Genomic DNA, 15,669 nt, shown 5'->3' with positions numbered 1-15,669 from the left:
CGTCATAGCCTAAATTATTAGCAATACATTCATTGCGTGTTAAGATACTAATATTACCTTCCTCTGTGAAGTGCGTCAATTCTGGCAAAAACACTGGCAGGAGCACCTTCCATTCAAACGTGCTGGTGCGGCATTTGTTCGGTGTGGCGTATTCGGTTGTCTGTCGCTAGGGTACGGGTTCAGCACTTCTCCTCTCTGGAATGCTATGGTTGGACGATACGAAGTGGGAGGTGGTCTCGAAAATCTTTCCTTCGCTGCTGCTAGTAATTCTCTGTCTAGAAGAGGAGTATTTGTTCTGAAGTCAATATCTCCTGCGGCATTAGTATTGCTACGGTTGTAACAGTTCCTACTGGTATTTCTCTGATGGATGATGGAACATCTGTTGTAGCTCGGCTCATTGTAGTTTCTTCCATTAACGGTGGTTGGACGCGGGTGACTTTTATTCATATATTTACTCCTTGCGGGTTGTTGTATGTTTTGTGGCAATCTGTTTCGCCTTTTACGTTTTTGCTTGGCCTTTTCAGCCAGTTTTTGCTGCCGCTCGCGATGCATTTTGCGCGCATCATATGAAGTCCAATCGGCCTTCCATATTTTTTTGTCACCTAATAAACGCCATCCTGAAGTATCTTCGGACTTTTCCATTTCAACTTCTAAACTAGGATACGCCTCATGTGTCAACGGTTCAATGCTTTTTGTAGACAATATGTTTGCTGACCATGCTTTCAGCTCGTCGACAATATCCACAAATAAATTTGGGTTCATACTTGCAGACGTTGTGGCGGCCATGTCCAATTGCAGCTGATTTATTTGACATAGATCGTCATTTATGTTCCGCAGCTCAGTGGATACATCGGACTTAAATGATGTTAACGTATTTGTCAAATAATCATTGTTTTTCTGGGCAACTATGTCAAGAACCGTCGTTATGTGATTTTTTATAGTTGCAACGCTTCCAGCCAAGCTACTTGACTTGTTAATAATAGCCAGCTCATTTTTTATTGCAGACATCAGAATCTCAAGTCCTTCAAAAGCTTCGTTGATTATGCTTGGTTTTTCATTATTTAAATTGAAGCGATGCAACACTTCTGTATTAGCATGGAGCTGCTCTGTTAGAAGTTTATGCTCTTCATTCAGCTTTTTTATGTCCAATTTTGCTTGTACGAGTTCTTGGCAAGACTCACAGCAAGGCAAAACATATGAGGTGAAGTCAATCAATTTTCTATCTTTCCTCCTCAATGAACTCCGCTGCACCGTAACACCGATACACGCGGCGTGGAATTTACGTGGACACCCCGCACATGTCCACAATACCGAGTCGGCAGAAGCGTCCAAAGCACAAATTTCGCAGTTCATGACGTACGCAAAAAATAGAATAATTAAAACAAAATCGAGTCGCGCGCGGGTTTCAGCGAATAAAAAACACGTCTACTTTGATTGACGATTAAAATGCAACTCTCGACACTCATAGTGAAACCGGCCATACCAAAGAAGGTACCCTACCTTAAAACATGATTTTATATCAGAAAAACATATCATTTTTGAACCAGAATAGATATCAATAATTTGTTTACATGGAAATTTGCGTTTTCTCAAGTTATAAAAGACGTTTATAGACTAGGTACTTTGACAAGAAATCAGGAATAAAAACGATAAATAAATAAAACTATTTTGAAGATGTTTATTGTACAGGTGCTACACTATCATGGGTCTTTCACATTTAAATTGCATGTGGAATCGAGTGACTAGTGATCACGATAAGGTGATCCATAATAGTGTGATTAGTGTAGTTTTTTTATAACATATTTGCTCTTACAACTTACCGTTTTTTATTAATTAAATCAAAAAATCTATCGATTACTTACCTTTGTCTTTGAACAGCCCTCTGAAACTCTCCGGAAAATGACTTAAATGTAATGAGCTTAGTATAGGGGTGGATCCCCTAGTACCGGACAGTTAAGTCACTAAATTACATCACTTTTGTAGCGCACAAAAATAAGTTTTAAAATACAAATATGAATTTTAACATTACATTTTGGTGATGTATTCTAGTACCAAATTTGCCAATCATAAAAGGGTTCATTCACAAATTTCATAACGCCAAAAATGGTTATTTTTGGTACCCACCCACCCCCTCGTAACGTTTTTTGTATGAATGTTTTACAAATTTTGTATGAGCTGTAACATTTTGAGGACATCCACCCACTCCCTTCAGCCTTATGAAATTTGTGAACAGGCCCACAGGTGGCTCCCAATACCGAACACAATCTGGAAATAACTCAATTTCTGTAAACTTGTACATTATCGAATGTTTTCACTCCAGGAACAGTATTTTACAGCCATTTAAAAATACACTTGCAACATTTACAAGAACAATTTGAGTTTTACTTAGATGTCCATCAAAAACCTTAGGCAGCTTCATTTCAAATTGCGATAACTTTTTGTTTCTCAATAATTTTGCACCATTTTTTCACAAGACCTCAAAAAAATCTTCTAGTTTGACAAACCGTGTCGATATTTATCATTGGTGATCTAGTTTTGAAGATATTCCGATGTTCTTTGGGGGACCGACATTCTCCATATGAAATGTCTTCGGCGGCCATTTTGTTTTTGGTCAATTTATCTAAAAAATTAAATGTGTACTATACACTGCCAGGTAATAAGGAGCTACTCTGAAAAGGACATACAAATCGGTTTAATTTTCTTGGAGAAATCTGGATATTACATATGAAGTTTTTTAGAGTTTTTAAGATCTTGATTTGTCCAGTGTGGTACCAGCAACATAAATGATCATTACTCAAAGACGGCTGCAGCAAATTGCTTAATTTTTTCACAACTTACTCGCATTAATGCATCATTCCAAGGAGTGAATATCCGAATACGACAAAAATTCCGTAGCCTGAGATATTTGTGTGGGTTATGGTTACGCGTCGGTCCCCCAAGGAACTTTGGAATATCTTCGCATCCAGATAACCAATGATCAATATCGACACATATCCTAAAACTAGAAAAGTTTTTTGAGTGCTTGTGAAAAAATGGTGCAAAAATATCGAGAAACAAAAAAGTTAGCACGATTTGAATATTTTTAGCGTTTAAAAAATAAGCTGCCGGTAGAGGGGTTAATATATGATGAAAAATAACACACTTTTGATATTGTTCTGTATGTTCATTCTTCTTATTTTGATTGCATGTTCGATACCATGATCAAAGGAATGCAAGAAAAATAAATGTATTTTGAGACAATGGTGCGAAAATTACAAATATATCATATAACAAATCAAGCTGTCCGAAACTGCGGTACTGGAGGTGCTTGACCAAAATTGTAGTTTAACCACATATACCTAGTTTAAATATGATTCGAAATACATTGATACTTTCAAATATGATTATATTCGGTCATGCTTGCGTAATCCAAATTCTTTGCCATATTCAAAATAATTACTAATTAGGCTTAAATTGAAGGTGATACGTCAACTTTTTATGCATATTTCAAGGAAGTCTTACTCTACGCAAACATTCTTTTCCATGATAGCTTTCTTTTCTTCTAATACACCATCTTGATTGGTCCATGATTTCCAACTTTGTCCGATACTGGGGGATCGATCCCCCTACACAAAAAATCAGCTTAAGGTACCGCGGGGCAAGTGGGTAAATGGGGTAACTGAAAATAATTGGTATATTTAACTCAATATGTGAATTAACGCTTTAAACTCAGTCATGCGTAAACCTTTGAGGCCATTGAGAACATTACGATAGGTAAAAGATTTCAGAGATTTTTCAGCCATTATTGCATAATAGAGCGAAAGATTGTTAACCTGTCAACTATAGTTATAGTGATATATCACTCCGTAACAAGTTGGCGGTGTACAATCTTATTTTAAAATTTTCAACGGAAAAAAGTTGCGGAAAATAATGTTCTGTATCACTTCTAAGTTGTCTGCTCTGACAGTTTTTAACTGCAATAAAAATTAGAGATTGAATTTGTATTTTCTCTATAGGTAGTTATAAGTGTGCAAGGTTCGCAATTATCAACAGAACGTGCTGATTTTTCAAGAAACACTATACTCAAAGCGTTGAAAGCTATTACCATGGCCAAATCAGGGAATTTCTCTTAAAAAAGATTGCCAAATAGGTTCTTCTTTCTGGCGTTACGTCCCTACTGGAACAGAGCCTGCTTCTCAGCATAGTGTTCTTATGAGCACTTCCACGGTTATTAACTGAGAGCTTACTATGTCAATAACCATTTTTGCATGTGTATATCGTGTGGCAGGTACGAAGATACTCTATGCCCTGGGAAGTCGAGAAAATTTCCAATCCTCGACCGGTGGGATTCGAACCCACGACCCTCAGATTGTTCTTGCTGAATTGCTGCGCGTTTACCGCTACGGCTATCTGGGCCCCATTGCCAAATAGGTATTACGATATTAATAAGCTTACTTTGGTCAGCCGATTGAAAGGAAGACGTTAATTGAAAAGTTCAAAATAAGAGAACGCACGGTAATCTCGTGGAAAGTCTATGTAGGGGAATTCGGGGTAAAACCGACACCCTAAGCTTATTGAAAAAATGTTGTGTCGCACAATTGAGAGTGCGGGTAAGATCGACACCCTGTTGGGGTAAAACCGACGCATTTTATTTTAACAAAACAGAAAAGTGTAATTATGTTTAGATAATAAAAACTATCGAATCTCATGGTTTGTAAATGAACAATAAGATTAATGTATGTGAAAACATGTCGAATTCTATTGATTATTCAATTTTAAATGAGAAAAATTTCATCAAGCTTTATCAAATACGTTTATGTCATGTCTACCTATCTCAAGATATATTCCTTATGACTCTGGTACCGTTTACTTGATCGTACCTACGGGATTTCTGAGCTATAAATACTGGCTGCCGTAAGCGCAGAAGAAGAGACTTCCCGGACTGTGGATTGATTAACATATTATTTTATTCTTTATTTGCAGGATATAAAAGTTTAAACGTGATAACATAGAATTTTTTTTAATACTTAATGATAGCTTGTGACAAGTCATATAGTGTCATATTTTACATGTTAACAAGTTCGCCATCCGTGAACTTCCCTGAAATTCGAATGTAAAGACTCACATAAACTACAGAGAAAGTATTCCGCCAAGAAAGATTCCCTGAAGTTAGATTATGAAGCAAAGAAAGGTGTCGATTTTACCCCAAATGAAAGTGTCGATCTTACCCCGAGTGCACATTTATTTATCAATAGCGTTTTCAGCTGCTGAAAAACCAAAAATTAAATTTTCCTTCATATTGTATCAATGTAATAATAGAAAGTGATTATGTAGATGCAGAACAAATAATGCCATTCAAAAATTTCACATGCGAAATTGTTAAAGAATAACAGCGAAATATTGCAACTGCTGTTGCTTCTATGGTATCCAATATGATTTTGTTGTTTATTTTGGAAGTTTATTGGTAACGTCAGTGGTAATGTCATTCGAAACACAACATTTCACAAGTAAAGATAGAGCGTGGTGGAAACTGCATAAAAATCTGCTCAAAACAGGAAAAATAAAAGGATGTCGATTTTACCCACAGTGTCGGTTTTACCCTGATTACCCCTAAAACTATCCACATAAAAAAAATTCTAAATACTTTATTGAAGGATTCCAGTTGACTACTACCGAAGAGTTATCCGATGTCATATCCGGTTTTCTTAAAACAATTAACGAGTGGTGGAAATCCTACAGAGCAGACATGTAATTGCTGTGCCATGATGTAAGAACTAACATTAGAAATGTTGCAGTAATAATGTTGTCGAATCATTTCAACAAACATAACTGAACAGAAGAAAATTCAAGTAACAAGAATGAAATTTTCTTTGTTTACATGTTACTTATGTTATTGTTCATTGGGACGTCTTAATAAATGTTAAAGGTAATAGAAATCTTGAATATAACTGATTTGAATTTATAACTTTTTGAATTTATTGTTCAAAATGATAAACTTTTCACTTGCCCCACTTATGGGGCAAGTGAAAAGTAAGGAAACGTTACTCAAAAACTTTTTCTGTACTCTTTTCTTCAATTTTAAATAAATTTCAGCGTACTGCTTATATTTGGTGGGAGTCAAGCTAAAAAATATACACGACTTCATTTGTTTTAATTTAAAGTCTCTAGAATTTGATGAATCCCAACTATGCGAATCCATTACCCACTTGCCCCACGGTTCCTTATTTTTTAGTTCGTCATCCAAATTTCAGCCAATTTGGACAAGCGATTTTTGAAGAATCTCTGTGAAAAAATCGCTGGTTAAACTATAGTAGGGATCCTGATATAAATTAGAATGATTGAACAATTGAAATGTGCTAAAGCTTCCTGAAGCTGAAGAAATGCAACAGATTCGAACAATCTTTGTTTTAATTTATGGAATAAATCAATTTCTACAGTAACACATGCATATAAACTCCTGAACCACCGAGAACTTTTAAAACATCTGGTAGAATCATTTTTTTTTTTAATTGTGTTAAAAAGCCCTTAGCACAATTCCCTTAGAAGTGAAACGAATCTACTTATTTTAGCTCCATTTGGCTCGACTAGTAACAGATAAGTATTGAAATATGCATATACTTTTTTTGATTTACAGTTTTCCCAAATGATTTGACTTTTCTAAGTCTGTATCGGACTAGTTTACACTTGTGAAGTACATTCAGTACTTGATACTTACCTTACGAATGCCTAAAGCTTATGAACTGGTTATAAAGCAATGAGTTAATAACATGTGCAGATGTACATTATCGATTCAACATTTGTTCGTTACTTTTATTGAACATATTTTTTTTTCTAATTATAGTTAGAACGCAGTTTTGCTGTCACAGACGTGTTACATAGTACATATTGTTTAGATCTAAATTAAATGCATTACACATTTTCTTTCTCTTCACTTCAGTGTGAGTTTTAAGTTATTACATTAGTTCTCTTATAACTTAGGTTGCTTTAGTTATTTCACTTCGTTTTGTTAAAGCATATTTCACTATTATTATTTGTTAATAATCGAGTTGAATGAAAGAAAAACGCATTTTTCCAAGCACAAAAAGATGCATAATGCTCTACACTTAAGAACAAGCTCAAATGATCTTTTACGCACTCTCACAGCAAAAACAGAAAATGAAAAATGAGGAAAGCAATTCGCGAATCAACCAAATGAAAATGAAACGCACTTCATCTATTCAAATTTATTATCATTTGTTCTTTTTTATGTTGAACTTGCAACAAGATAGCTAACGCCACGGTTTAAATAAGGAATTTAAAAAGGAAGAAAATACTAGATGAATTTAAGTATACACAACGTACTTATGCGTTTGTGTGTATTGTGATTTGGATTTGCTCTTCGATGCTGAGGATGGGTGGAAGGGAATCTTATTCCGGTCGTTTCTCACTGTGTTTCCGAGTGTATTCCTCCGCGTTCTTGGTGAACTTTTTGCGATCCTTCAAGTATTCCTCTGCTAGATCCGCTCGAAGCGGGTGCTCTGGTTCAGGATCATTTACCAGTGCTATTAGAGCTTGTATAACTAAAACAAAGAAAACAGAAATATCACATTTGGTTCGATAATTGTACGGATGCAAACACCAGTACCCTGATCAGTCTTTGTTGCTGGCTTCCAGTTCTCAGCGCTAATAATTGGCAAGCACACTTGACCCTTCTCGTCTATGTTGGGGTGGTAAATTTTGGTTTTGAAGCAAATTTTTGGTGGTTTGAAGGGATACTCTGCGGGATACGTTATTTCGATTCTGAACGCACCTTTGTTGTAGGGAGCATTTTCCTGAAAATTAAAAGAACGCATAAGTACTGACTTGATTCTATACTAATTTTCGTCACTTGCAGTACAAGATTTTTTTTCAGTTTTCTTTATTTTCTTTACTTTTATAGTAGGGGAATTTTTCGATATGTTCAAGGATAATTCAGGCATTCTTTGTTTATCATTTTGAGACGCTTAACTGAATTGTTTCACAACTAAGATCAAGAGACAATATCATCGTTTTAGGCAATTTCAACTTGAGTGCAATCTCTTAGCAACAGGAATCCAATGGTTCCTTTTTCGCGACAACCTCTGGGTCGTCAATTGGCTCTGCCTTTCGGACCCTGCTTGATTCAATTCATACAGCACTGCTGGACTTAAGCAGAAAGTCGGAGTTGTAAATGTAAATAACTGCATGCTTGACCTGTGCTTTGTTAGTAAGGAACTTCAAAACGACTGTGAAGTCATGCAAGCTCCATCACCGCTCGACAAAATATACCAAAACCACAGACAAACAGACGTCACACTCTCACCGTTGTCCATCGACCACCTTTTTAACGGTCGATTCAAATATATTGCAGGTGGTCAATCCACCACCGGCAGTGCTCGAATCGTTTTTGCTCGTGTTTGACGTTTACACACTACCGCCATCTGATGGTTCACCGGCCAAATACACCGATTTTAGCATTGGGCGTACATGCTCTCTCGACTATGATTTTGATCGCTATTTGTTCTAAGTGTTACGTCTGTTTGTCTGTGCCAAAACCATCCAGTGTGATGGAATGGAAACTGCAGTCAATCCACAATTATGTTTCCGTAACACACTGGAAGAAGTTCGTTACGATTTATGTAAAGCTGACTTCAACGACATGAACAATTTTGTTACAAGCGTAGACTGCGATGCCAATCTCGCTGCTTCGACGTTGTCCATCATTTTGCTGTATGTCATCGACTAATTTGTTTCCATCAAGCCTAGTTTTAAGCCTGCGAAACCGATATGATCGAATTGTGAACTTAAGCAACTTAAAAGGGCAAAACAGGCAGCTCTTCGGCGTCACAGCAAATATCGTAGGACTCTACAAGAGAAACGTACATTCAAGCTAACGCCGAATGTAAACGGCTATGTACTGGGGTCAGGAGGGTAACATCCTCTTCACATTCTACACATACATTCACAGAGTCTGCCTTCTCTGGCTGTGCAGCCTATGTGCTGAAGACGGTGTAAATTGTCTTTTTTTTTTTCTCCGGTATGACCTCATCTGATAGATTCTGCGTCGGAATCCTATCTTCATCATCCTTTTCAGGGAAATCATAAGGTGACCCGTCGGCGTATAAACCTATCTGTCTACTACTAGATACGACGGGCAAGTTGTTTGAGAGGTTGATCCTCAACAGGCTAGTACCGTATACGGAAGATATGGACGGACTGTCCAACAACCAGTTTGGATTCAGGAAAGGTAATACTACTCTGGACGCTATCCAGTCGATCGTTCAGATAGCTGAGATGGCAATCGAACATAAAAGGACCTGCATCCATAACTAGATGTGAAGAATGCGTTGAACAGCTGGGAAGCGATAGCACACGCACTTCATCGCCTCAAGGTAGGTACCGGAGCAAAAGAGGAGAGGCAGAGAAGCGTTCGAATTACCGTGGAAGTACCTCAACGTTCAACTCTGGGCACGATGTAATGGAATGCGATGTACGATGACGTACTGAGGCTGCCTCTTCCGTCGGGAGTTTAGATTGTTGGCTTCGCCGACGATATCACCCTAGTGGTCTATGACGGATCGATGGAGTAAGTAGAGTTGACAGCAGCGCACTCTATCTCCATAGTTGAGGAATGGATGAAAGAAAACTAGGACTGGTCCGTCACAAGACTTAGGTGGTGGTGGTCAACAACCGCAAGTCCAAGCGATCCCTTAGGCATCTTGTGTTAATAATCGATGACCAGTTCAGCTTCGCTAATCACGCTGAATATGCCTGTAAAAGGGCATCTACGGCTATAGCGGCGCTTTTGAGGTTGATGCCTAACAGCTCTGCTGTAATTGCCAACAAACGCAAGCTCCTGGCACGCGTGGTGCCATCCATACTAAGGTATGGAGATCCAATCTGGTCAAAAGCGGCCGTGTGCATCATAGCCAGGATGACGCCCATCGGGCTCAGCACCAAGGAAGATGTTCAATGCTTCAACCATAGGAAAATGTTTCCATCAGCTAATACCAAATGTGTCAGATTGGTATAGCATGGGGAAGTAAAATTCCATCTGACGCAGTTTCTGTCAGGACATGGTTGCTATTGACAATACCTGCATAGGTTCGGGCACTCAGAATCTCCTGCGTGCCCCAATTGTGCTGGTGTGGAGGAAACAGCGAAGCATGCCGTGTTGGATTGCCCCGTTTCATTGTTGTGAGAGATCGAATGCTCGTTACATGCGGAGGTGCACGTCACCTGACAATATAATGGATCATTTAATGTAGTTTTTGCAAGTGCTCACCGCATCAAAACAAAGGCGCCACTGTATATGGGATTTAACATTGTGACAGCATTGCTGTTCTGCACTGAAATCAATTTTATTGTAGAAACTACTGAATCCATGGTAAAATTAAGAACTGCACCAACGATTTTCAACCGACTACATTAATATGTTAACTCTACCAAAACATAGTCAACATCACTACACAAGAAAATTTCTTCTGTTGATTTAACCAGAGTTGTAGTATTTTTGACTAGAAACATTCTTGTTTTGAGAAGTTAAGCATCATGCTTTTGACCACACTGTGTTGTACGGTGTGTGTCACAGATTGAAATACAATGCTTTGTAGTGGATGCTACTATGGACATAGTCAAATTTACTGCACTGCTCAGTGATTTTAATCAGATTATAGTAAACTTAACAGATTTTTGTAGTCGGTTGAAAATCGTTGGTGCAGTTCTTAATTCTACCATGGATTCGGTAGATTATACAACAAAAGTTGTTTGCGTGTGTGAAACACACAAGGCTACGGTGGCGCTATCTATGCTTTCCATAGCGGCCGTTTTGGTTATTTTAATGATCCATTGAGAGATTGTGTGCGGATGTCGAGTGCTGAAATGCAGTTAAACTACGGCTGTTACTCACATTATGTTAGAATTGCAGGGCGCCGACCAAGAGTTGGCTGCAGAGGATTAGCCCTGCCAAGGCTGGTCCCTTGTAACATTGTTTAAGTCGGCTAGGAGAAGCAGTTCGCCTAGGCTACTTCTTGCTCATGTACAGTGCATGGGCTGATTTTAGTGGGTCGTCGTTGGTGCGGCATTCTCATACTCCTTGAGTTAACTTCTCAGACGTCTGAGAAGTCCAAACGTCCAAAGGTGATATGTTTCAAAGACGGGTATTATTATGGTGCACCTTCTACTTTCGCACCGTCAAACCCTGTGATCGTGGCCAGGGCTTTTGAAAAGAAATTCGCATTGAACAATTTTCACCATTTTGGCACCTATGTATCAGAAATTTACATTCATACTAAAGAGAACTATTAAATATTTAGTAAATGTCAACTATTCCAACTATTCATGTTCGACCATTTTCTCACGCATTATCATATTCCGCAATTTTCAAGTAATTCTAAGCCCAACTCATAATTGGCACATACCCATTTCCCAGATTGCTCCGCTAGAAAGAGAAGAGCACGAAAATGAGGAGCATCATCTGCTAATCTAAGGGTTTAAAACATGCTTTCTTCGTTGGATTCGGTTTCATTCCATTTTCGCTTTTGAGCTGGTAAGAGCTCTTCAGAACCTGCTAAGCGAGGAGCACCTCGCCGCCAGAAGTTTGCTGAGCTGTTGATCAGCGTCTGGTTTGTGAAATCGCTCAAGATTTCTGGATTGACCTGCGCTTACAGATTTCGGCTCGTGATAAACTTATCATCTGTGGTGCAGTCAAGAATCATGCCCGTTAGGCATCATTACCACTAATTAGGCAAATCGAGCGTCCGGCTTGTGGTATCGCTCAAAATTTCAAACTTAAACTACGTTTTCAGATTTCGACTTCAGCCGTGTGATCCAACACATATTGCTGATGTGTGCCATCCACACCACGAAACATTCAGCTGGTTCGTCTTAGAAGAGAACTTATTCAAATTTATACACTTACGTTATTTGTATATTTGGGACATGATTAAACGCAAACTTGGCTGCAAATCGTTATATCCATAAATGTTTACGAAAGTTTCGAGCACTGAAAACAGTATGAAACGAGCGACAAGAACGACATCAAATTCAGTTAAATTAACCATCGTGGTCCTACGTCACCAGTTCGTACAACCCCATAGTCTATAGACTCGACTTCTTGTACACGACACTGAAGACGGCCTTACAGTTGAGGTCGAAATACGCGTATCTGTTAAAGGATACAAACTCTAGTGGAATTAAATGGTATAGTACTAAATTCGGTTTTTCATCTACTTATATGGTATTTCACTAAACAGTCGAAGATTTACTTAGCGTTAGCGTTAGCGTAGTTACGGTATACTTCGTAGATTGGATAATAACAACATTCATGTTTCTTCTTAATAATCTCATCCTGACTATTTTCAGGAACAAGGCAGGGGAGTATACCTTGTTCAAATCATAAACAAGAATACTAAAAGCATAAATATCACTATTCCCGGCCATGTCCATCTTTACCGTAACTTGGGATAGGGGAATGAAATGTTGATGTAGCACTTACTTAATGAGAGGCCACCGACTCAGCGACACCCTCATAAGTGCTACGGAGTTGGAGGTTGGGGAAGGTATATTGTCAGGATTCGCCTAAAAAGCTGGCGATAGACCATAAACATTTGTTGTTTAAGCGTTTCCAGTTTAATCTTTTGAATGCTGGCAATCAAAAGAGAAAACAATAGTTTATTTACAGTATAAATAGTATTTCGCGAAATGCTTGTCGATTGTGCAGTAATATTTTTGCTCAATAGCCAGTAAAAAGCAAAACCGATCCCTCCAGTGTCATCGGATTGTATAAATTAACGATACGCGTTAAAAATAACCACACCCATTGAAAAAAAAAAAAAAGAACCGGTGGTACTGTATTTTTCGATAATCGCGTTCGAGCTAAACACCCTAGGATAACACAGTCGGTTTTTCTGCTCAAAATTCTACGAAAAGCAGAATCCCTCCAGGGTCATCGAACGGTTAAAAAGCATCCACAGCCGAATCACGGAAAAATTTGCAAATTGCCTAAAATCCACATATTATCTTCAAATTTAGTTAAATTAGTCTGATCGTGTGAAAACTGTCACCAAAATTTTACATTTCTACTTAGTTTTGCGAAAAACTGCTATTTTTGAGAGTATATTACAATTAACCCGGTTTTGGGCAATTTTTTGATAAAAATTTAGAGTGTATTTTTCGTCAAACATAAGTTTACGGCTGGTGTAAAGTATGTCTGTCATAAAAGAATCGATATTTTGTGTTTTAGCCAGCGAACTTTTGCCCCACACTAGATTCGAACTCTTGCCCCACTGGTGGGGCAAAAGTTCGAATAAGACAATCAATTTTGAAACTGTTATAACTAAAAATGAGTAAATATTTTGACACAAGTTTGTTCAGCAAAATTATAGCCAATATGTTGAAGGTTCACTGTATGGTATTTGTTTTGTTTTGACTGCTATTGTTTTTCTGGAAACTTTGATTATACCACTAAGGTCGAACTTTTGCCCCACCTTACTCTACTGACGACACAAATCAAACAAATCACTTTTTTCATTTTTCACTTTTCACTATTCCATTTCTGAATGTAAAATTGTATTCTTATATAACTGTATATTAAAATGGACAGCACTAAACAGTCGAAGATTTACTATCCTTATTTTATTTATGTTACTATAATCAACATGGACAAACAATGAAATGCATCTAGATGGCACATAAAGCAGCTTACATTTGTCCATTGATTGACATTATAGACGCATATAAATACGACATACACAACCCACTTGTAAACATAATATGCATTGCAAATAATAATGGCATGCTTGACCGAAGGATAAGTTATATGCAGTGTTGACCAGACTCATTTCCCCGAAATTCGAACTGTGAAGCCATGAACTGTTATAACTGTGTGTTGTATTCCTGAGATGGAGGGGGAGGTGGTTGGGCTTGAGTGTTGCACATGGGATCCGACAGTTTCGGTGGGCCGCAATTCAAGTTTCGGTGAAATGATTCGCACTCACAATAGAGATAGAAAGATAGTATATTATCTCTTTATTACCTCTATTGCACTCACTCACTCACTCACTCATTTCATTTTACCGAAACTTGAATTGTGGCTCTCTGGGATCAAAATTGATCGATTTTGTGTGCAGTACTCAAGCTTAACCATCTGCTTTTGGGGCGACCTATTAATTACGTAAGACAACTTTGGCGGTTTTTAGACCCCCCCCCTCCCCCCATAGTAAGATTTCTTGTATGAAAATTGAACATAATTTGTATGGCGCGTAAGAAATCTCAACCCCCCCCCCTCCCCTCATAAACCCTTACTTAATTAATGGACGACCCCTTTCTATCTTAGGAGGATAGAGCATGGTTGTAGTAGTTCGTGGCTTCGTAGTTCGGAAAATGTTATTTTCGGGGAAATGAGTCTGAGCAACACTGGTTATATGCATTGCACATAGTTCAATCAGTGCCTTCCTATGCTAAACTTCCCATAAAAGCATAACTGTCCCATATGAACTTTCGAACCAACACCTTTTTTCGTCGCAACATCCATGTTTTAATATATAAAAATAAAGGCATAACGGTCTCTATATGACTTTTTGCCTCAAATAGCAACTACAAAACGTGAATTTTGTTCAAGTTTATATATTTTGCTGATCAATTGTGGTGCTTGCCCCATTGTGTATGACGAAAATAATTCGAGTGTTCCATCTGTTTATCTGTGCTTAAATCCAAAGTGATTAAGCCAGGTGATACTTATGCGGAAACATCCCAAACGCACACCAAAAACAAATCATTCACGCACTGTGTTGACATTGGCGTTATTGTATCGAAATAGGTAACATAAATAGCTTAACCTCCAACTTTGCAACCGGTAGGTACTTAAATAAATACATCAGTGCAGAGGAAGTTCTGCACCTTTAATGGGATTAAAATTATCATTTCCGTAATCTGCGCAAGTATATGTTGGAAAATGAGTCACCCATTCGCGTTTCACAACAGACCCAAGGTGGAAGAGGAAGTTTTGTGGTCGTTTCGTCTTTTTGAAGCAGTTTCGTTTCTTCTGACAACATTTAAGCCAGACTCAAAATTGAAAGAAGAAAAACCGAAGTTTCAACTTAAACTTAAGCCTACAGAGAATCACTCACCGGAACGATCAGACCAGACCATAACAATAGATTTCCTTCGTCCACGATTATGTCTCTGAATGATCTCAGACCGGAGGCGCGGATGTCAGCCAGTTCCTGAAACGACACGGCGGAGGATTAGTAATGATTTTTTCTAGATATTGACCAGTTTTTTTTCTTCTCTCGATAGCAAGCAGATAAGAATGCTGAAGCCGTCCGAAAGTTTAGATGCAGAAAAGCAAATGTAAATACACGAATAACAGAATATTTTCTATGCGAATTGATGGAGAAGAGTTTGAACTACGGATTGCAAGTGGTTTCGTGACCATTGGAACCATATTTCCGAAAACAAATTAGAATTTTCTCCAGATTACCTTTTGAAGTCTTCGTGTGGCTGCCATTTTGGACGTAGCTTCTGGTAAAAAAAAACTATTTTTGAGATTTTGACATTTTAGTTGACTGACAGCGGTACAGGAGGATTTTAACGCTTTGCGTTAGCGTTAGTTTTCCAAATGGAGTTGACTATGGCGAGATTCCAGATTTTCGACCAGCAGAGCCGATCCCTGTGTTGAAATTGACGTTTGCT

At 38.1% G+C, this 15,669-nt stretch overlaps 1 protein-coding gene across 1 annotated transcript; it reads right to left on the bottom strand.

Moving 5' to 3' along the window:
* Positions 1 to 6,757: 6,757 nt before the first annotated feature.
* On the bottom strand, positions 6,758 to 15,559 carry LOC5570014 (ubiquitin-conjugating enzyme E2 L3). Its single transcript, XM_001658853.2, has 4 exons — positions 15,458 to 15,559; positions 15,105 to 15,200; positions 7,604 to 7,790; positions 6,758 to 7,538 (listed from the first exon to the last, which is right to left on the bottom strand). Exons 1-4 carry the CDS (start codon positions 15,482 to 15,484, stop codon positions 7,387 to 7,389), a joined length of 462 nt encoding a protein of 153 aa, XP_001658903.1. The 5' UTR covers positions 15,485 to 15,559; the 3' UTR covers positions 6,758 to 7,386.
* Positions 15,560 to 15,669: the final 110 nt, after the last annotated feature.

Source organism: Aedes aegypti, chromosome 3, assembly GCF_002204515.2.
Source record: "Aedes aegypti strain LVP_AGWG chromosome 3, AaegL5.0 Primary Assembly, whole genome shotgun sequence".
Taxonomy (NCBI): Eukaryota; Metazoa; Arthropoda; class Insecta; order Diptera; family Culicidae; genus Aedes; species Aedes aegypti.
The sequence above is the reverse complement of the archived record's forward strand: the minus strand, read 5'-3'. Positions and strand labels throughout refer to the sequence as shown.

Excerpts from the sequence above, each read along its gene's own strand:
- LOC5570014 (XM_001658853.2), bottom strand. The coding sequence starts at position 15,484 with ATGGCAGCCACACGAAGACTTCAAAAG. Across the intron at positions 7,791-15,104 it reads GGTCTGGTCTGATCGTTCCG|GAAAATGCTCCCTACAACAA; the intron begins GTGAGTGATTCT and ends TTTAATTTTCAG. Across the intron at positions 7,539-7,603 it reads AGCAACAAAGACTGATCAGG|TTATACAAGCTCTAATAGCA; the intron begins GTACTGGTGTTT and ends TCTTTGTTTTAG.